The 21,542-nt window shown below is 37.4% G+C and overlaps 1 protein-coding gene and 1 long non-coding RNA gene across 5 annotated transcripts in view; both read right to left on the reverse strand.

Moving 5' to 3' along the window:
• The window catches only part of LOC113071792 (endonuclease V), a 197,528-nt gene that overhangs the window by 77,420 nt on the left and 98,566 nt on the right, over positions 1-21,542 (reverse strand). For all 4 annotated transcript variants that reach the window (XM_026245105.1, XM_026245107.1, XM_026245106.1 and 1 more), the window contains 2 exons: positions 2,573-2,612; positions 2,363-2,475 (listed from right to left, as the gene is read on the reverse strand). In XM_026245105.1, coding sequence (XP_026100890.1) covers positions 2,363-2,475; positions 2,573-2,612 — 153 coding nt within the window. The remainder of the gene's footprint in view (positions 1-2,362; positions 2,476-2,572; positions 2,613-21,542) is intronic.
• On the reverse strand, positions 10,620-21,414 carry LOC113071794 (uncharacterized). Its single transcript, XR_003280237.1, has 4 exons — positions 21,149-21,414; positions 20,763-20,821; positions 11,723-11,819; positions 10,620-11,147 (listed from the first exon to the last, which is right to left on the reverse strand). It is a non-coding gene; the product is annotated as an uncharacterized LOC113071794 (long non-coding RNA).

Consider the following 21,542-nt stretch of genomic DNA (forward strand, 5'->3'; position numbering starts at 1 on the left):
GGTGGGTTTTACCAGAGAAAACTCTAATGATCAACTCCGCATCACAGCTCTTCTCCATTACTTCAGCTCTTTAAATTTTCTTTCTGACCACCAATAAGATTCTTCTCTGCAGTATAGGAGGCGTGACAATACTTTTACAGCCAATCAGATAGGAAAGGCTTTTCTCAACCATATTAGCATACAGACTTTATAAAGGGGTACACACTAGGCTTGTTTGAGATAAGCAAAATCTTCGCAGAATTGATCTCCGGTGATCACCGTGAGATGTATGCCGGTTAGAAAAGTGTCAGAGTTACGTTTGACTTGCTCTGATGTCATGCTGACATGTGCCAAAAAGAACTATTGTGATGGCGAGTCGGCTGTGTCGGACTGTGCAGTCGGGCACAGTTGCTCTCCACTGACTGCTCTGATCAAAAGCATGATGGTAAATGACTGACTGATGACACAGCTTAATGCTCATTGGTTCAAACAACCATGATGGTGCGTTCTCTTCTAAAATATATATATTTTTTAATCTGATTTCATGCGGTTATGTATTCATATTCTGCTTGAATATTCCCAAACACTAAGACGATTGTTTTAGATTGTTGTAGATTGTCGATTGTTGTCATATTTCTATAAAGATCTTATATACATGCTTGAATTAAAGTAGAAATGGATGATAAATATGCACTTCGTATAGAATTAAATAGCAAGCACTTTAAGTATCTAGGTATCTGCTCCACTTCGAGAGGTCAGAACTGTCCGTCTTGACTGTGCTTATTTCACTTCTCCCCTCACTGCAGCCACCTACTCTCACCTAAATTTCAGGTGTGGCGAGGCGAGGCATATCTCAAACAAGCCAACTCTTAAAGTAGAACTATTATGCCCCTTTTCACAAGTTTCTGATGTCCCTAGTGTGTGTATGTGAATTTTTAACTCAAAATACCTTACAGATATTTTTTAATTTTATATATGTATATCTATCTATCTATCTATCTATATATATATATATATATATATATATATATATATATATATATATATATATATATATATATATATATATATATAGGCAGACAACAAATCTGCAGCATATGCTTAGAACAGTGCGGTGTGAGGGCTAACATAGTTACTGTTATAGTTATTTTATAGTTGTTGTTGGAGTGAACATGCTTTAGGAGTGCTACCCAAGCTTCAGGGTCCACATTAACTTCATTGGCTTTTTTGCTTTTTATAATGCATAGTGATTCCCTCTGCTCATGGGTGTCTATAATTAATCAATAATCCAATTATAAAACATATAAAAATGCATTCAAATATTCATATTTATTATTCATATTTATTATTATAATTTATTGTTTTTAACACATTTGTCAATGCTAAACATTCCTCATTTATCTGTAATATAAATAAGATGCTAAAACTTTATTTATACAGTGATACTGTCATTCAGTGTAATGGATGACACTGTGGTGTAACAGAGAATTAGCATTACACTGAATGACCAAACTTCTACATCAGCTAATATTTCAGGCAATCAAATGGCCACCTATTCTAAACAGTGAACTTGATAAGTAAAGTTAAATCACAATTATTTACAACATATACTTAAAAAAAATCTAACATTAAAAGTGTTTTTTTTTTGGCATTTCACTGAATGATGTATGTTTTTGTTACCTATGTTATCAAACCATGAACAAATTTAATTATCAAGTATTTAAGAGCAATAAATTAAATTTTCTTCATCACCACACAGTTCAAGGTGCCATTAATGATGTCACAGACTGCCAAATGACTATGAATTTTTTTATATGATTTCAGAATAACTTCTTATTCCTGTTACAATAAATGACATCTGATAAACTGCATTTTATGGGACAAAACAATAAGACATAGTCCTTTTAATATAACACACCCAATACTTACTTTAAAATGCCAAGACAACAAATATATATTTTTAATTTTGTATTTTATATGTTTAGCTAACGATGTATTTGTAAAATCAAAGTCTGGACAATTACGCTGAATAACAATTTTACATTTTGGAACATTATTTCACCCATATTTTTTTTTTTTTTTTTTTGAAAGTAGACAATTTACTTGCATTAAAGATGGTTCTTATGCATTTAAAATTACATTTGTAATTGCAATTTGATGTACACATAAAAATGTGAAGTCTCATCTTTGACCCATAAACACATTTCATTATACCAAATACACAAAATAATGTTATTTTAAGCAACATCCAAAGACTCCTTTAACAGATAAAAATTAATTTGGTGTCAAGCACTTGAAAATAGTGCTATCTTGCACATTTAAGAATCAAACAGGTTAGATACAGTAGATACAACATTCCCTGACATTCAGGCGTGACCCTGACCTGTGACTGGTGCTCTTCACTTCTCACCACTCCCTCAACATGCAGAAGGTTCTTGGCCACACCCACACAGGGCAGATCTGACAGAACACCAAGATGACATGCCAAACCAAACTCTATGAAAATAAGAGACAGATAGAGTCAGAGAAAAAGGACAGGCTATTGGTATCTTGTAGATTCTTTGATTTATTCAGAAGATACTGCATCACTCACCCCGATAGTGGAATAGTCCATTCCCATCCACAAATAGCACCTTCAACGGGAAAAAGAAGAATATCTTTAAAAGGTGAAATTTTTCTTTAAAGAATGTTAAAAGGACAGTCAACCCAAAAGGGAAAAATCTATCATCACATACTCACCCACATTGTTGCAAGCCCATAAGACTTTGCTTAATCTTCAGAATAAAAAATATTTATAAATATTTTTAATGAAACCTGAAATGCTTCTGTCCCTCTACACTGTAAAAATATACAGTAAAAAAAAACGGATAATGTACTGGCAGAAAATTACCAGGACATTTTCCGTTAAATTTACGGACACTTCCTTCAAATTTAAAACGGAATATTCTGTAGATTAACATTTTCTTCTGTATAATAAACAGAAAATCCGTTATGCAGAGATTTAAAAATAATTATAGCATAGGCCTATCTTTTGTAGCAAATAAATCCAGCACAATATGTACAATTTGAACATGGTTTATTTTTGCCTCATGTAAACATTCTTAAAAATGTGTTCAGTAGCTTTTATTTGCCTTAAACGGGTGAAGACAAAAATACTGTGACATCAATTAATTTAACAATGTGAAAAGCACCATTGAAAATGGTGCTTTATAATGTATTATAGAACACTTACGTTTTAAACAGCAACATGAAAAAAAGAAAAATGAGCAGGTATTTGTACAATATTGGTGTTGCGCCAAATAGTGGTCACAAAGATAAAAAAATTTCAAATACATAGGATAAAAATCAATACAAAGACAGGGCTGTCATTATTAACAATTGCTACTGACTTATAGCCAACAGTCAAGTGAAATCACGCCCATTCCTATAGAACACAACATTATTTAAAAGCACAAAAATACTAATTCTGTCATCAGTTACTCTCCCTCATACAGTTCCAAATCCATACGATTTCCATTCATCTTTGAAACACACATGAAGAGCATTTTTAATGAAATCTCTGTGCTTTATGTCCCTCCACTGACAGCCTATGCAACTACCATTTCAAGGTCCAATACAGTATAGCTGTCAGATTTCATTAAAGAGCCAGTAAGATGAAAATTCTAAGCTTCCTATCACTGTTTATAAGTCCTGTACAATAGGTTTAAATCCATCCAAGGTTAAAAAACATTGTCATTTTGTCAAAATATCATTTTAAAATTAGAATTAAAAGTTAGTGAACTAACTTTGATGTTGGCTTGGCCATCTTGGTCATGGGGCAAAAGAGCCACAGTACTTGTGTGCCCAACATTCTTAAGTTGCCCCAAAATTGTATTATGTACTTGGTATTTTTAACCAGTTTAAAAGTGAAACGAAACCCGACTCCTCCCTTAATCTCGGGTATTGCAACTAGGGGCACAATTTTTTTCTCAGATAATGTAATAAAAAAAAAACTTTAAGTCTGATCAGTCTGAAAAGATATAGCATAAAGCACCCCCCTATGCTGCAGGTGTCTGCTGAGTTTGGGGCTTGTGGCTTTAAAGCCCTAGGAGGAGTAGCGTTCAGACTTTTTAGGACCATAAGAATAAGAAGAAGAAGTTTAAACTAGAATTAAAAGTTAGTGAACTAACTTTGATGTTGGCTTGGCCATCTTGGCCATGGGGCAAAAGAGCCACAGTACTTGTGTGCCCAACATTCTTGAGTTGCCCCGCTACAAAAAATAAAATAAAAAATAATACCATAAAAAATACACCTGCAACAGTCTTTTTCCATGGTCCCTTGCTGTTTTCTTTTTTAATAAAAAGCCTAGGCTATGATAACAGCTACGACAGGGTTGTCTAGCTGAATGCGAAATAAGTCATACAAAAACCATAATCTCCTAAATACCATTCAATTTAATCTTATTTTAATAGTACTGACAACATATTTTAAGTTATCACACTACTGAAAAATTAAAGAAGGGACACTATATATAGTATACTTCGGTGAGTCAAGAGCTAAACAAAAAGTCCTGTTTCATTACAAAATACTGTAACTTTTATAAACGTTATACTATCACCACAAAATTTTAATTAATATTTATTAAAAAATAAATATTTCATAAAACTGAAACTTAAATATATTATTTCTATAGGCTATACAAAACAGAAAAGAAAAAAGACTAAATAATAAGGCTGAATAAGCTGATCTATAGCATGTTAAATGGTGGTTGCCTGTCTATGAATGGTACACCCCTGTAAGCACAAACCAAAAAATCAAACTGTATTTCACGTGTATTTAACGTGTATTTAAAACGTGAAATACACGTTAAATACACGCAGATTTTTCACGAGTAAACAACACGCATTTAACGCTTTAAATACGTGTTGTCTACGCGTCAAATACACGTATTTAACGTGTTGTTGACGCGTTAAAATTCACGTGTATTTGACCCTCTTGGCCTTCCATACACATTAGATAAAATGAAGGGAGACGTGAAAAAAGGACATCGCGTACTTTATCACAGAATATTTGTTCGGCAGCACTTGTTTAGTTTAAAAGTAGACATGTCAAGCTTTAGATATAGATATATCTCTCATGTCTCTTCGTTGAGTATTCAGTTCAGTTACAGTTTATTTTAATGACGTATTTGTAAATGAAGATTAGCGCAGACAAGGTTGAAGACAGCACACCTTGTTTGTTATCTTTATTTTATAAGTGCACAAAGTTTTGTTGTTATTATGTTTGTATCCAAAAAAAAGTAGACCCTTTACAGATTCGATTGATGTATTGCTCTTATCTGTACGATTAAAACTGAAAATGTAATTTAAGTAATTGTCAGGGTTATCAGCAGAAAATGACTCAAAACGTTTATGCGTTAATCGACTCCAGAGTTAAAAGGCTGTCGTGACTTTTTTCCTTCCAGTATTCATAAGCTGTATTACGCTGTCAAATTATATGTCATTTTGCACACATAAACATATCAAAAACACCTGAATTCTGCTCTTGTTGTGTTCTAATGGGTGGATTATTGCTGTGATATTATTTTTGGAATCTCTTAAAAAAGAGATTCCTGATGATGAAGTGCTCATTTCTCTCTCGTCTTTCTCTCTGTTCTTTGGTCAGAGACATAATTTATTAATGAGATATCTGACCCGGTAATAATAACATATGTTGATTTAGCTTGTCAGAGTGAATGAAATGTGTAGCCTATTTATTTGTCTGATCTCGCCCCAAACGCGGCTGTCATGTGACATTTTTTTTTCCTTCGCGATGTCAAATATTGCATTTTGCACAAATACACGGCTCAAAAACCCCTGGATTTTTCTCTTAGTGTGTTCTAATTGGTGGATTGTGTGCATTCGCAGGAATATTTATTTTAAGAAGCTTTTAAAATATATATATAAATGACTTTACCATGTTGTGACGATGGATAGCAATTGATGTGAGGTTCAGCCTGACAGATAAAATCTCACAATCACATATAAACACTCATTTTCATGTGTATAATATATTCTTCTAATTGTTTTGTGCCGTTTCGCTGCAGTGTTTTAATGTGACAGGCTGTAAATTCTCTTCAAGTGTTCAGAGAAATACATCGCGAGCTCGCGGGCTGTTGCGCTGCCGCGAATATATCATGTTATTACTTTAAACAGTTCAGAAACATCTGAATTTAGCTCTCGGTGTGTTCTAACGTGCAATCGCCGTTTTGAAAGGTCTTAAATAAGAATGAATTCGCTCGTTGTGAGCTCCGTGGAGACAGCGGCAGTGATTCTTCTCTCATCTTTCTGACTGCTCTCTGCCCAGAAATCAATTATTAATGAGCCCTGACCCCTGTAATAATCAGATATGTTGGTTTATCTTGTCAGTTTGAAGGAAATTGTATTATTTACGGAATTTCTGACCGATTTAAAAGTGAAAGTAAACCTTCGGGTATTGCAACTAGGGGCGCAATTTTTCTCAGATAATGTAAGTCTATGGGTAATGTATTTTGACATTTAAAAATTAATTTAAAAAAAATCAGTCTGAAAAGATATAGCAACCAGCACCGCTCTATCCCGCAGGTGTCTGCCGAGTTTGGGGCTTGTGGCTTTAAAGCCCTAGGAGGAGTAGCGTTTAAAATTTCTGTCAGAAAAATAATAATAAGAAAAAAAAGAAGAAGTTTAAATAGCATAACAGTATGTTGGCTTGTTTCCAAGCCAACATAATAACATAACAGTATGTTGGCTTGTTGCCAAGCCAACATAATTACCTCAATTCTCAGAGATCCCCAAACGGTTGGCACGAAGCTGTTCAAAAGATTCAGTTTCCTTAAACCCCACCTTTCGGTTGCATACTGTGTTCTTATTGGTCAACTGACATAGTTTTGATTGGTTGTTCAACACACATCATCACGGTAAACAATGCGTTAGCATCTGTTTGGGGTGAATTATGTCTCATTCAGTGGCGGCTACTGGTCTGTCAGAGAGGGGAAGCTCATTTTCGGCCTACATCATAAAATTGGCTATTTATTTAAAAGTAAATTCTGCCCTACTTCCTTTTCAAGAAAATGGTCTGTGACCCTGTCGTACCAACTAGGAGTCTTTTCAAATGACTTGACCAGTGTCCTCTCAAAGGCCAGCAGAGCTAGGCTGCTTAAACGGCCTTGGCCCATTGTGTTTCGGTGTAGGACTTGAGTCGCTTTAAACAGGAGAAGCTCCTTTCTACACCTGCAGATGTAGCTCCAATTGTTGCCACTAATGAGAACAGTTTGTAAAGCTGAGGCATTGCACTGTCCAACTCCATGTCTTTAAGGAACACCAAGTAATCACACAGCTTTCCCCTGTTACCCTGCAAGTCCTGATCTGAATACAGGACTTGGAGTTCTGACCTCAGTCTTCCTGAATCAAAGTGATGGCCATAACTTTTCAGGACACTTTGGAAGGCATCCTCTGGAAATACCTGTCTCATGTCATCAAATTTCCCTGGATTGACTAATTCTAAGAAGAGCATGCTTTCCAAATTTGAAAAACGTCGAGGAATCTGCTCCAAGATGTTATCAAGGATGGCCATGTACAGATTTCTGTATCGCACTTGGGGATCCTGCAATTGGGTCAGACGGCACTTTCTCATGGGCTCATCTCATGGGTCTGATGTGAGATCTGCTGTTTTGGCATAAATGGCTTGGAAAGCCCCCTCTGACCTCTTCTCTTTGACAAATGCAAGAAGAGATTCAATTCTGTTCTTGCAGTAAAGAACATCCATCGCCCTCTGCTGGACAATATCAAAGACCACATCAGTCTCAGAGAAGATTTGTTCATATGTGTACAACATGAACACAAACTCAAAATCCTCCAGTTTCCTCACAAATCCTTTGGCACAATCCAGTGTATCATCATCCATTGTTGTATCTGCAATGATGTTCTCAAATGTCTGCAGGAGGCCATCATAATTGTTTGCCACAGTGCTCACTATCCGTGATGTGAAATTCCATCGAGTAGGAGCGTTTCTGGGCAACCTTGAACAGCCTGCAGACTCCAGAAAAGATTTCCTATTTGTGGATTTTGATAATTCCCCTTGTTGGATGATTCACTACTCTCATCATGTCCCCTAAATGACAGCTCCTGTCGGCCAAGCAAGGATGTCACATCAATTAGGCGGTTTAGGAAGGCCCTGTTTTGTTTGACTATTTCATTATGTTTAGCCACTTGAATGCGAGCACCTTCATTTATTGCATGCTCAACCCTGATCCTGCCCATGCAACTTAATCTTGCACATGCACTCACATGTTCATTGCTCTTTTCATGTATTTTATATGCCCTGTCAAAGTTAGACAGATCTCCAAACCCCACCTTTGACCAAACAACACATCCGTGAGATGGTTTCATCAAGAGGCATGGCCAGCAGTACATTTTATTTGTCAAATCACTTCCAGTCAGCCAGCTAACTTTGTCATACCAGGAGAGCTTAAAAGACCTGTTATTTTTCCCTATCTTTTGCACTAAATCAATCTTAGGTGTTGATCTGCCCAGCTGTTTAATTCTAAGTTTTTCCTCGTAAGGAACACTTTCAAATGGCTTCGCCAAAATCAGGTCGACAATATTAGCACCGTCTGCCATCGTGCGCAGTTTCACCCACGACGCTAGCCTAGCCTACTAAGGTTTAATGAATGAATGAATGAATGAAGGAATGAATGAACGAACGATCTAAAAAAAAAATATATTAAACTCTGTAAAACTGAAACAAGGAATGTGGTGTATAATTGTGTGAAATGTATGATGAAAATCAAGCAATTTCGCCAAGCAAATATCAAAGAAACAGGTTGCAGCAGTTTTTATTTCGACTGAACTTGAGAAATCCCCGATGGGACTGAGCGCGAATAGCTTCAGTGATTCCTTATAGTACAGAATCGCTGTCAGTCAAAAGGAGATGCAGTCTTTCGACAGACCCTCCAATCATCACGCAGAAGTTCGGAGTCCGGGGCAGCCCACTCCCCATTCACCCCCAGAGACGCTGAGCGTCCGTGGGCGGGACATAATCACAGCGTTTATCCAATGACCGTCTAGTTTCGAAGCGCTGAAAAAAAACATTCAAAGCAGCCCCATTGAAGTCAATGGACGCTGGGCTTCAATAGGGAAATGCACTGTCACGCTGCGGGAATGTATGAGAAGGAAATCGAGTCAGCCGACCTGCTATATGTAACTGATTCTGAACAAACTCGTCTTTGAGATGAACGTTTTCTAACGCATTTTTAGTCAATAAAATGTTAACACAATAGTACATATTTGACCATTAATTTTGTGACATTATAAGGGAAGCCGAGCTTCCCTTGCAGTCTTAAAGAAATCGCCACTGGTCTTATAACTCTTATCGCGAAGCAAACAGTAAAATTAAACACTTGAACAGTCTCGCTGCTTTTTCTTCTGTGTGGGCGTATTCAAGCCGTGCACTTCAGTTTGAATCTGAATAGTGTGTTCAGCGCGGGGGCGTGGTCACATTAGATACAACGAAGGGAGACATGAAAAACAGACATTGCATTGTTTTCATATGGATTACTTTATCACAGAATATCTGTTTTCGGCAGCACTTGTTTAGTTTTAAAGTAGACATGTCAAGCTTTCTATAGATATCTCTCTCATGTCTCTTCGTTGAGTATTCACGGAGTTACACTTCATTTTAATGACGTTTTTGTAAATGAAGATCAGCGCAGACAGGCTGCAGACAGCACACATACCGATAAGACGCTCAGGAGAAAACAAACACATAACTTCATAATCATACTTCGCGTTGATGCTCGTTGGTCTAAATAAAGTTGGTAATGAACCCACTTTTATGGCCAAATGCTTTGAAAATCCCGCCTTGTACTCACCTAGATTAGAAAAGCAGTCATCAGTGAAATGTTGTGAACACAACAAAAGGGATTTGTTGTACTGCTCTGGTATTGTGGTAAAAATGAATTTTAGCCATTGGTTCTTCTGATCTTCATTCTTTGGCAGTGAAAATAAAACAAACTTCCCGTTACAATTGAAAACACACTGTCTCCTCGACATGATGCTATCACACCAACCAGAGCGTCTGTGTGGGTGGGTGGGGCTTGTCAGAGTTCCGTTTCTCCCAAGACGGTAGGCGGAGATTATTATGCAAAGTGTTCCTAGTGACGTACATAGAGATGGGCAAAAGATTTAAAAACTATAACAACTCGTTTCAGCGATTCAGAGTCGACTCCTTACTTTAGAAGCCAATAACTTTATAAATCGTGTACATTTTGGTTTAATTACTTTGCACATTGTTTACACTGATAGACAGCTACATCATACACTGTAATACAGGTAATTTTTGATTTCCCATCTGTGTGGCTCTTTAAAAAGGATCTTCATTAGTTTTCCAAAAATGTGGTTTTATTAACAAAGTTCCGGAGGAGCACGATCAGATAATCATCCAATTTGGCACAGGTGCATCTCGTTTAGCTAATCATCTTAACTAGCACACAAGCATAAATATATCCAGTCTTCCTACCTCCTGTCCCAGGACAGTTTTTCAGCATCCCTCCTCCACCCCAACTCCTCACTTCTTATCTATTTATCCCAAATTAGGGAAAGGGGGAGTTATTTGGGTTCGGGCTATGCTTCCGGCCCGGACCCCTCCCCCAGGACAGCACGCCAAAATATGCCTACTATTCGCCTTCAGATTAGATGTAAGGGTGAACTCGTGAAATGAACAAAAGTCTAACAGGATTGGAATGAGATTTTTTTATATAATATTATGGGTGAACTAAACCTAGTTAGATTAACTAACCTCTTATTCATGCTCAATTATCTGCATCTACAATTGACATTGAGAAGAAAAAAAAACTTCCTTGTACAGCATTTGAAAATAAAGAACAAAAATTTATGCACTCATGCCTGACATTTCAATGTTAAACTAAAAAAAAAACTATTCAATCTCAATTAAGATAAGGGCTTCAATTGTTTGTGTGCTTTTAGTATCTCTTGCCATGTACCCATTTGAGGAAGCTACTTTTTTCTTTTTCTTTTGCTGCATGTTCAGTCCAAGTCCTAAGTTGAGATTTGAAAAAACTTGGAATCTAGAAGTAGTTCATATATGAGTCTTGGAAGCGTAGATTCCCTTCATCTGAAACTTTGACGCTCATTCAGGATTTCTTCACAGGAAGACTGTTAATGACAAGATATGAAAATTAATAAAGTACAGAGTAACATGCAGAAAGGGTTGAGATTGAATTATCAAGTTCCAGTTTAAACATTGCTTATAAAATGCTAAACTTGCATTTCAAGTGGTCTCCAATTGCATCGGTCACGTGATCTTGTCAACAATGTTTTATTATATACTTAGAGATAGTTCACCCAAAAATGAAAACTTGTCATTAATCACTCATCTTAATGTCGTTTTAAACCCGTAAGTCATTCAATAATCTTCAGAACACAACATTAATGTAAAATTACAGTTGAACTACTGATGTCACATGCACCATTTTCACAATGTCCTTATACTAAATTTCTGTGCCTTGATCGTAGTAGGGCACTTGCTGTCTATGTAGGGTCAGAAAGTTCTCGGATTCCATCAAAAATATTTTAATTTGTGTTCTGAAGATGAACGAAGGTCTTACAGGTTTGAAACAACAAAAGGGTGAGTAATTCATGACAGGATTTTCGTTTTTGAGTGAACTTATTTTAAACTAAATGGCAATATAACAAAATGCTTTATACATTTCATTAGCAATGTTACTTACATTTGAATGAATTCCAGCGTAGGTGTTTTATGTTTAAAATAAAACAGAATGTGTAGCTTGGCCACAATGGGGGAGGAAACAGTAACTTGACAGCAATCTGGAATCACCAATTACAATAAACAAAGAAATTATAAACACATTGTAAATTCAGAAAGCCAGTCAAAACATTGATTGAATCATTCCTACACAAACAACTTCACTAACCAAGTTAACTGAATAAACGACTCAATGACTAATTTTTTGTCAGTGCTGAACATCCCTAATGGTAAATAAATCAGGAATCATATGGGTAGCAAAATTTAATTTGAAATATGCAAAATGGCAATGCAATACATAAAATACCAATGTAGTTTTTTATTTTAATTTACATTTTACCATACATGTGTCAAACTTAGTGCAAAATGAAAATGCAGTTATATAATTTACATTTGCGTTTTTCTACCCTAGTTTTAACCAGGGCTCTGAACCGGTTCAAGGAACGAAAACCGGAAACGAACGATATTTTGACAGGAACAGAACCAGAAACAGAAACTAAATTAATTTTTTTTAGTTCCGAACAGAATCGGAAATTTGAAATGGACATTAACCGGTTAATAACGTTATTTTATCGTTCCGTTTAATATTTGAAATTTGCTGTCAACCAATCACAAATTCCAGCAGTACAGCATACGCAAATGTGATGCCGAAGCCAGCGAGTGAAATGTCCGCTCAGCCGTGAACTCAGTCAAGTCTCACAGGCAATGCACTGCCTTCAGGGCAGGATTAAGAACAAATTGGGCCTGATGACCAGTGTTGTGGGTTACAAAGTAACGCGTTAGAGTACTCTAATTACTTTTTTCCTGAAATGTGTAACTTAACGCGTTAGTTTCGTGCGTAAGTAATCAGTAACTTCGTTATTTTTTTTTAAAAAAGTAATCCGTTATTTTAAGGAAAGGAAAATCCCGACTGCAGCCTGCTTTTTGTCAGACAGTAGTCCTAGGTCTATTGTGCCACCTGCGGATGTACAGTATCAGCGGAGCCGAAGCTCTGTGATCGTAAAGTCAATGGCTGTGATGCGTCTGTGCCCTGCGCCTGACCCTGTGTGTGTGTGGGTTTTTTTTTTTTTTTTTTGAACTCCCGGCAAGATAGCAGAGAGGACAGCGTTTGGTTTATGGAAGTACGCACATTATTTTCAATTTGTCAACGAAAAAGAAAAGAACATAAGGGTAAAATGCACACTCTGCTTTGGTGAAAAGCTTCTGTCGACCGCCAAAAATTCTACCTCAAATTTAACGCTACGTTTTAATCACTACTTTGAAGAGTAAATGTAAGAGGACTGTGTTAAAGCGAATTTAGGCTTGTGACTGTGAGTGACACTTTAATAATAATTAGTTCGGCTATTAAGCGATTTGTCATTTGCCTGTGTGGCAGTGAAGGATTTAATTCGGTTTGTTATCATTTTTGTTTGACAGGCAGCTGTTAATTTCTGTTAGATCATTGGCTGGCTGGTTGTTCATCATTTCTAAATGGATTTAAATCTGCAAGCCTGTTTAAAGGCTGGTTCACACGGCAGGATAATTGGGCCGATTTTAGCCCCGATTCAGCCCTTCCGACAATCTTAGGATGCTCCGATTATCGTAAAATAATCTGATCAAATATTCCTGCCGTGTGTGGTGTGTTAAGACTAATCTCCTCTGCTCGGAAGAATGTCGGGACCGCTCCGATCTCAAATCGGGGATATCCAACATGTTGGATTTATTTTGCCCGATTTCTTCTCGTGTGTGGTGTCCCCCGAGGACAAACAATCACGCAGCCTGTGGACTCTGGCGTGTAGCCAATCAGAAAGCGAGGTGACGAGGCAGTGATAGTACCGGGAAACAAAATCAAAACAGCCGGCGTATATAATATAACAAATACAAATAAAGTCGATGGGCATAACTACATCCACAACTGCAGTCCACCAGAGTACATGGAAACTAATATATGAACGTTTATTTCAACGGTTATTAATCTGTGTAGTACGTAACAACATTTCTATGAGATAAAACAACAACTTATCTCCATATCATGATATAGCAAGTATAGTCCATGCTCGCGTCGTCTCCACCTCTTTGACCATCGCCTTTTCTTATTTTTCTTATGTTTTTTTTTTTCCCGTTAAAAACGAAGCACAAACTATGGCCACTGCATCCTCTTTGTCCGCCATGATTGTTTACTCTAAAGTCACGTTTGATCTCGAGGGATTTTGCGAGATTTCCCGTCTGACCTGGGAATGCTCGGGAGTCAAATCGGTTCGTGTGTGATGTGTTGATATTGCCGTGTGGCTGCACACCACACACGGAGCGACCAAAACTGTTAGACCCGTGATTTTTTATCGCCGTGTGTGGGGTCTCTCAGGTTTGGAAAATCTGCCGACAATTTTAAAATCGTCCCGTGTGAACCAGGCCTAAGGTTGTGTTTACAAGTAACAGAGATGGGGACTCGAGTTTGAGACTCGGACTCGAGTGCGACTTAAGTCGCACAAACAGTGACTTCAGACTCGACTTGAGACTCGTCCTCGAAAGACTTCAGACTCGACTCGGACTCGAGCTCCGGGACTCGTGAACAATGTTAATTTTTAGTAAACGTCAGATGAGCTCGCTGTTAGAGTTGTGACGTTCGCGAACGAACCGATTCTTTTGAACGGCTCATAAACATGAACGATGGGAGCCGAGTCACGGCTGGAGGGGAGCCGTTCTTTCTGTCGCTCTTTTTTCCTATGCGTGTTTCAGAGCGCGTGTTTCACACAGATGCACACAAATGAGCTCCTCCGCGAGACAGAACAGTTATAGGGGGAGGGGCGCACCCAGCGCAGGCCAACCCTTTATAGCGTGATGATATTAGTTATTAGTTGTGCACGCATCCTTCATGTGAGTACTCCAGTGGAAAAAAACCTGCGTGCCTCTGTCATTGGGTAGGAGCGGAGCCATGACGTTTTGCACAGATATTCATTGCAGCCCACTTTGTTATTGTTCATTGACTTGAAGAGGCTGATGTCCTATTTGCAAAGTTTACAGTAGTAATAGTATGTAGACATTTCCATTTTATTTATTCTAATTTTATCTACTTTAAATATTTTTGGTTCTCTATCAAAATGTTCTTGTGTGATAACAATGTTCTTGTGAGGAAGTGTTTGTAGTAAAAGCTGTTTTGCACAGTATTTCATTGCAGCCAGCTTTGTTTTTGTTTATGTTTATTTGTGAGTAGGTATTGTATGAATAACATAAGTCAGCGTAGCTTTGTTCATTCTTAAGCCAGACAAGAGGTGTGCAGCTATACAGCCAGGACAGACAGAAGGCCATTACTGAATCCATAAATGCAAAATACAGATATTAACTTAAAAGTAAAGCATTCTTGGTGTTTTTGTCATGTTGCAATAGCCTGTTTACACTGATTATATACCAAAATCAAAGTTGATATTGTATGCTAATAGATAGAGTTGTCATAATAACATATTACATGCCTTGAATTCCTTATATATAGCTATGCAGTGTTCTAAGCAGCTTGGATGGGTCGCTGTACGTGATGCAACATTTATTATAACCAGAGACTTAATATAATAAAGAGACTTGAGACTTGACTTGGACTCTAGCTCAGAGACTTGAGACTTGACTTGGACTCTAGCTCAGAGACTTGAGACTTGACTTGGACTCTAGCTCAGAGACTTGAGACTTGACTTGGACTCTAGCTCAGAGACTTGTGAGCATCTCTGACAAGTAAGCATACTTGTACTTTGATAACTGCATTATTTAAAGTTAAAGAAAAATCAGGAGTTATCTTGTGGTGCTCATAATATACAGTAGCCTAGGCTACCCGGGCTGGGTAACGTTAGGTGCGAATTTTGATTAATAATATGTTCTGTGATAAATAAATAAATAAAACGCCATGTGGAATAGCCGATTGCTGACTGTCTTTCCTGTTATTGTTATTCTGCAGTGTTAATTTAGTCGGATGACTGACGTTATTCATTGTCGGGAGTCACGACTTCTAGGTGCATTTAAAGGGGCCGGGGGCTATGTCTGTCGTGTGTCGTGTGTGAGCCGCTGCAAACGGCTTTTAATTTTTGGTAACGCATGAGTACTCTAACGCGTTACTTTTCTGAATAGGTAACGCTGTATCATAACTGATTACTTTTAATTGATGGTAACGTTGTAACCTAACTAACTACTTTCCAAAGTAACTATACCCAACACTGCTGATGACGCAGCGCAAAAAGGGACTATTTTTTCTAGGCGTTGGTGCATGTGCATTCGACACTCAAGTAGACACCTGCATTCCTGCAGGGCAATATTTGATTGGTGAATGCGGACGCGGGCGGCAATATATTATTGTGTGCGGGTTGCGGGAAAATAAAGTTATTTCAAAGTGGAAATATCTAGCAAAATAAAATTACAAAAAACAGATAAACCTTTATTTATAATAGACTAAAATAAAATAAAATAGACTTTGCAGAATGGGAGGATGCTGATGAAACCATGGACAGCTACGTGTAATTCCATTCAGAAATAGCGAGAGATCCATTGGTGGAAAAGGCGATGTCAAGAGTTTCCGAGATTAAGCAAAGTAACACGTCATGTAGGCTACTTTGCATTCCAACTCCCAGCGCACCATTGGAGAGGGCTTTCAGTAATTGCGGTCGCATAAGTGCGCAGAGACGGATTAATCTGAAGCCAGAGATGTATAGTAACGAAGTAGAACTACTTCACTACTGTACTTAAGTACTAAAAGGCGGTATCTGTACTTTACTAGAGTATTATTTTTTCTCCTAATTCCACTTTTACTTCGGTACATATTTTCGCTGAGTTTAATACTTTTACTCCGATATTTTTTTTATGTGCTGCATCGTTACTCGTTACAATTATAAAAAGGTTACGAATCATTCCATTACAAACCACTGCCAGAACTGTAGATGGCAGGTTTGATGAAGCTGGCACATCATTGAGCGAATCAAGCGAGACTGCGCGTGCTGACTCAACTGCTGTGAAGAGAGAGATGAACACCGAGCCGAGCCAGATAATGACTCGTTCACGAGTCAAGAACCGGTTGCATCTAGGGATGCACCGAAATTTCGGCCACCGAAAATTTTCGGCCGAAAATGGCCTTTTCGGTTTTCGGCCGATAGACTTTTATCACCGAAACAACACAGCCGAAATGTTGTGATGACGCAAACAGAAACTGCGACCTGCACGTGCACCTGCATAGCGCAGACCACGAGCTCCACGCGACATTCACTTAACACCAGTGAGAACATTCTCTCTCTTCGTATTCCTTTATTCGCAGCACTAAAACGTCTCCTAACAAAGAGATTAAGACGGACCACGAAGTAAAAACAAAGAAAAGTACAGTCTTATAGAGTCTGTTAGCACACGTCTCACTGAGATCTTTTCGGATCCTCTGCACTTCATCGCGAATGTGCTTGATCTGCGTTATAAAGACCATTACTTGGATGCGGAAATAAGGCAGCGCGCACGAGAAATGATCCAGGCCGCGCTGTATGCGGAGAACCCGTGTGGAGACGGAGAAGCGCCAAGCGCAGGAGACAGATCAGAGCGCAGAAAAAAAGACTCTCTGCACCAGATGAGTGCCATGCACCATCGTTGTCTGATATGTTCAGTGGAATTCTGCAAGAAAGTGCCTCAAATAATAATAATACGTTGGCTATTTTGTTCTTAGGCTACTATATATACACACACACACACACACACACACACACACAAATATATACATACATAATATCAGATTGTAGCCATATTTATGCTAGATTTTCTGCTAGATTTCTGCTTTAATTTGCCCTGGTCCTATTTAAATACACTCTCTCAAATATTTCTCAAATGTCAGGCAGATGACAAGCTCAACTGCTCAACAGCTAGATGGTTATCTGTCTGAAGTCCCCATCCCCAGAAGTGATAACAGTCTTGCCAACTGGAGAAGTAATGCACTTTCTAGTCCTACATAGAAAAATTTCAAATGCACTTCACCTAAATGCACATTATCTCATAAAATGTTTTTATGAGAGAACTGTTCATTTTAAAACCTTTCTGCAGGCCAGTAGGCCCATTATTATTAAATATACACATGAGTGGGATAAATTTTTAGTTTTAATTTTATTTTATACTGTGCATTATTGCAATATGCTTAATAAATATTTCCATCATTTGTAATTATGTATTTTTATGTTGTTGTTTTTTTTAATAAGTTATGTAATTGTAATTATCTTTGAAACTTTAATATTAATTCATGCAATTGCAATGTCTTAATTTTAGTAAAGTTAGTACACGGTCATAGCAATAAATGCAATGGTACTAATAATTGGCATAATTTCTTTCGGTGTTTCGGTTTCGGTTTTCGGCCTTGGTTTTCTCTTTTTCGGTTTTCGGTTTCGGCCAAGAATTTTCATTTCGGTGCATCCCTAGTTGCATCGGTTTTCGGATGACCAGTAACGTTAGTTCTTTCTGACAGTTCGATTCAATAAACCAGTTGAAGAAAACAGTTCACCGATTCTTTTGCGCTCGATGCAATGGCGTCATTGGCGTTGACTGCACATGGGCTCATAACATTAACACAGAATCAGTTCAGAATCAATCACCAAAAGAATCAGTTCGGTTCCAGACGCTCTGTTTGTCGGTTTGCTTCACGCTAAATCACACATGCGCAGTATCATCAGCTCCTCGGTTCACGAATCGGACGCGTCTGACAGAAACAGTTCTTGACTCGTGAACGAGTCATTATCTGGCTCGGCTCGGTGTTCATCTTCAGTTCTCTCTTCACATCAGTTCAGTCAGTTTGAGTCAATGAATTACTCCGGGATATTGGTTTGTTTTAACTCAGAGGGAGTGTCAGACACATTAAACAAGTTAACAGCTTAATTCATCTGTGGATTATTGCGTATTGGAGACGCGAACTGTTTAAAACGATTCAGTTCGGTTTGGTGGACTGTTTCAAAAAGATCCGGTTACATCGAATGATTCGTTCGCGAACCAGATATCACAAACTGCTTTGTTTTTAACTGTCTTACAACAGACACGGAAGAGAAGACAATGCTGAATAAAGTCGTAGTTTTTTGCTATTTTTGGACCAAAATGTATTTTCGATGCTTCAAAAAATTCTAAATGACCCTCTGATGTCTTACGGGTTTGAAACAACATGAGGGTAAGCTATTAATGACATCATTTTGCAAACTGGGCTAACTAACCCTAGTAACTGTTTTTTGTTTACAAGAAGTTACAGTCAAAGGAATTGTGATTGTCCTTTAGGTTAATCATTTGAAATAGTAAAAAACAATATGTTCAAACTTTTGACTATTTTCTTTAATAGCTACATAACACAATACTTCTCCTTTTACTTTCAGTACTTGAGTAGTAAATTTTAAAATAGACTACTTGCAATACTTAAGTACAAAAATGTTGAATACTTTAGTACTTCTACTTGAGTGTGGTGCTTAAACAGCACTTCTACTTCTACTCAAGTCACTTTTTTGATAGAGCACTTGTACTTTTACTCAAGTATGGTTCTCTAGTACTTTATACATCTCTGGTTACAGCACAGGTCCGTTTGAGCTCCGTTTTAGGTACGTTTTACGACAGCGCCAAAAGTGCCAAGTAAACGTTGGGTCTCGCTTGACTGTCGTCTTGCAGATACGGTCCACATCCGTACTACGGACTTCAATCAGAAGCGCCAAAAAATAATAAAAAATATCATCAAACCAAGCTGTCAACGGAGATTTATCTGACCAGCTAGGCTACCACACGTAAGTTTTTATGTGTTTATTATGTACATCTTTTTTTATGCGTTTATTCTAATTTACTGTCTATTACTTAAACGTGCAAGTGAAATGCTGTTTGCTTGGTAGATAGCAGTTACAGGCTGTTATTTGCGCACCAGTCTGTGTTATGATAAAGCCGCTTCTGCTATAGCGCTACTGCGCTATACAAATGAGTCTAGCACAGAATAGACCAATTATACGATAACCGAATCAACTTTTTAATATCATAGCATATATTTGCGCTAATGTGCTGAATTTTAAAAGTTAGTCTTAGCGATGTCCAGACGAGTAAAAAACTTTTTTTGCGCATTTTAATATGCTTGCACACCATCATGCACAGATAGATGCGCCAACCAATTTCGACATATGGAAACGTCTGAGAAAGATTTAACGATGACAAAAGCTCATACAAGCTCTGCTGAGTCACCGGTTTCTGAGTACAGTAAACTCAGATCAGCTGATTTTAAACGATTAATAATCAGTTAAACGGTTTAAAAAGTCATTTATTTATTTTCAGCAAATTATCAAAATATTTAAAAAGGTTTTCCTGCATGGTTTATATATATATATATATAGAGAGAGAGAGAGAGAGAGAGAGAGAGAGAGAGAAACTTGTATATAATTTTTTTAGAGAATTTTTTTTTTATTTCATCCAGAAATAGACATAGCCTAATGCAGACACAAAATGTTTACAAACATTAGGCTATTTTTTTATAATCATTTGTTATTCAAATACATGGCGAATACGGAAACTTTGATTTTGTGAAAACCACCATTTTGCGGCACCTTTTGCTCAGAATGAATTCTGAAATTCTCACTGCATTTTGCTACAATTATCCCGCTGTATTATGATGAAAATGCAATCCCAAGTGTCCTACCCCCAAGTCAAAATGTATTTAGGAAAAACAGCATTTAAATGATATTTTACTACAGTTTTTGCTTGGACATATTAAACATATATAATCAATTTGTGTAATATATTTTAATTTTAATTTTGCAACTTATAAAGCGTTAACATATTTTTATTTTGCATATTAAAATTATTGTAGGAAATGGCAAATGTAAACGATATAATAGGTTTTTCATTTTAATTTTGCACTAAATATAGGACATATGTATGGGATAATGTACATTAAAATACAGAAACACATTGCCGTTTTACATATTGCACTGCCATTTTGCATATTACATTTCTATTTGAATTTTGCTCCCTATATGCTTTCAGAAATAAAAACTTAATAAATAAAACAGAATACAAACCCATGATAAGAATGCAGTGGGGACTCGGGATGCAAAGTACAGCAGCAATTATGACCTGCCTTTAGAAAAGAAAACGAAAAGAAACAGAAACACCATGAATGTCATGAACCACTGTCCCTTTAAAACATGACTCACATCGACGGACATCTGACACATTCCTAATCTTTACATCATACAAGACTTTTCAACTTATTTGAGACTCTCACTCGCCAAAAATGTTCATTTTGACAATTGTGCATTCTTTTGTCTGTAAGAGAAAGAGAACTTGTATGAAGCGGCATTTTCTGCGCTGCATGACATGTGTGCATTCACAGACAGCGTGCCAGTTACAGAATTAACTTATCATGTGTTTAACATAAAAAGGCTGATAAAATGTCTAAACCTACCTCGTTTGGCAGAAAAGGTGTGTTATCCTTGAAGAACTCTGTGATGTCAGATCTTCACCTGGTCGTATAATCTCTTTTAAATAAAATGTCATAACGTTAATGGTGTCTTCTTTTCTTGTCAATTACTGTTAGCTCCTGTTAAAGGCATATAACGCTATAAACACAGTTGTACCGCACTTAAAGTGAAGTGACATTCAGCCAAGTATGGTGACCCATACTCAGAATTTGTGCTCTGCATTTAACCCATCCGAAATGCACATGCGCGCACACACACACACACACACACACACACACACACACACACACACACACACCCGGAGCAGTGGGTAGCCATTTATGTTCGATGCCTTGCTCAAGGGCACCTAAGTCGTGGTATTGAAGGTGGAGAGAGAGC

The sequence above is a fragment of the Carassius auratus genome, unplaced genomic scaffold (genome assembly GCF_003368295.1).
Source record: "Carassius auratus strain Wakin unplaced genomic scaffold, ASM336829v1 scaf_tig00008137, whole genome shotgun sequence".
Lineage (NCBI taxonomy): Eukaryota > Metazoa > Chordata > Actinopteri > Cypriniformes > Cyprinidae > Carassius > Carassius auratus.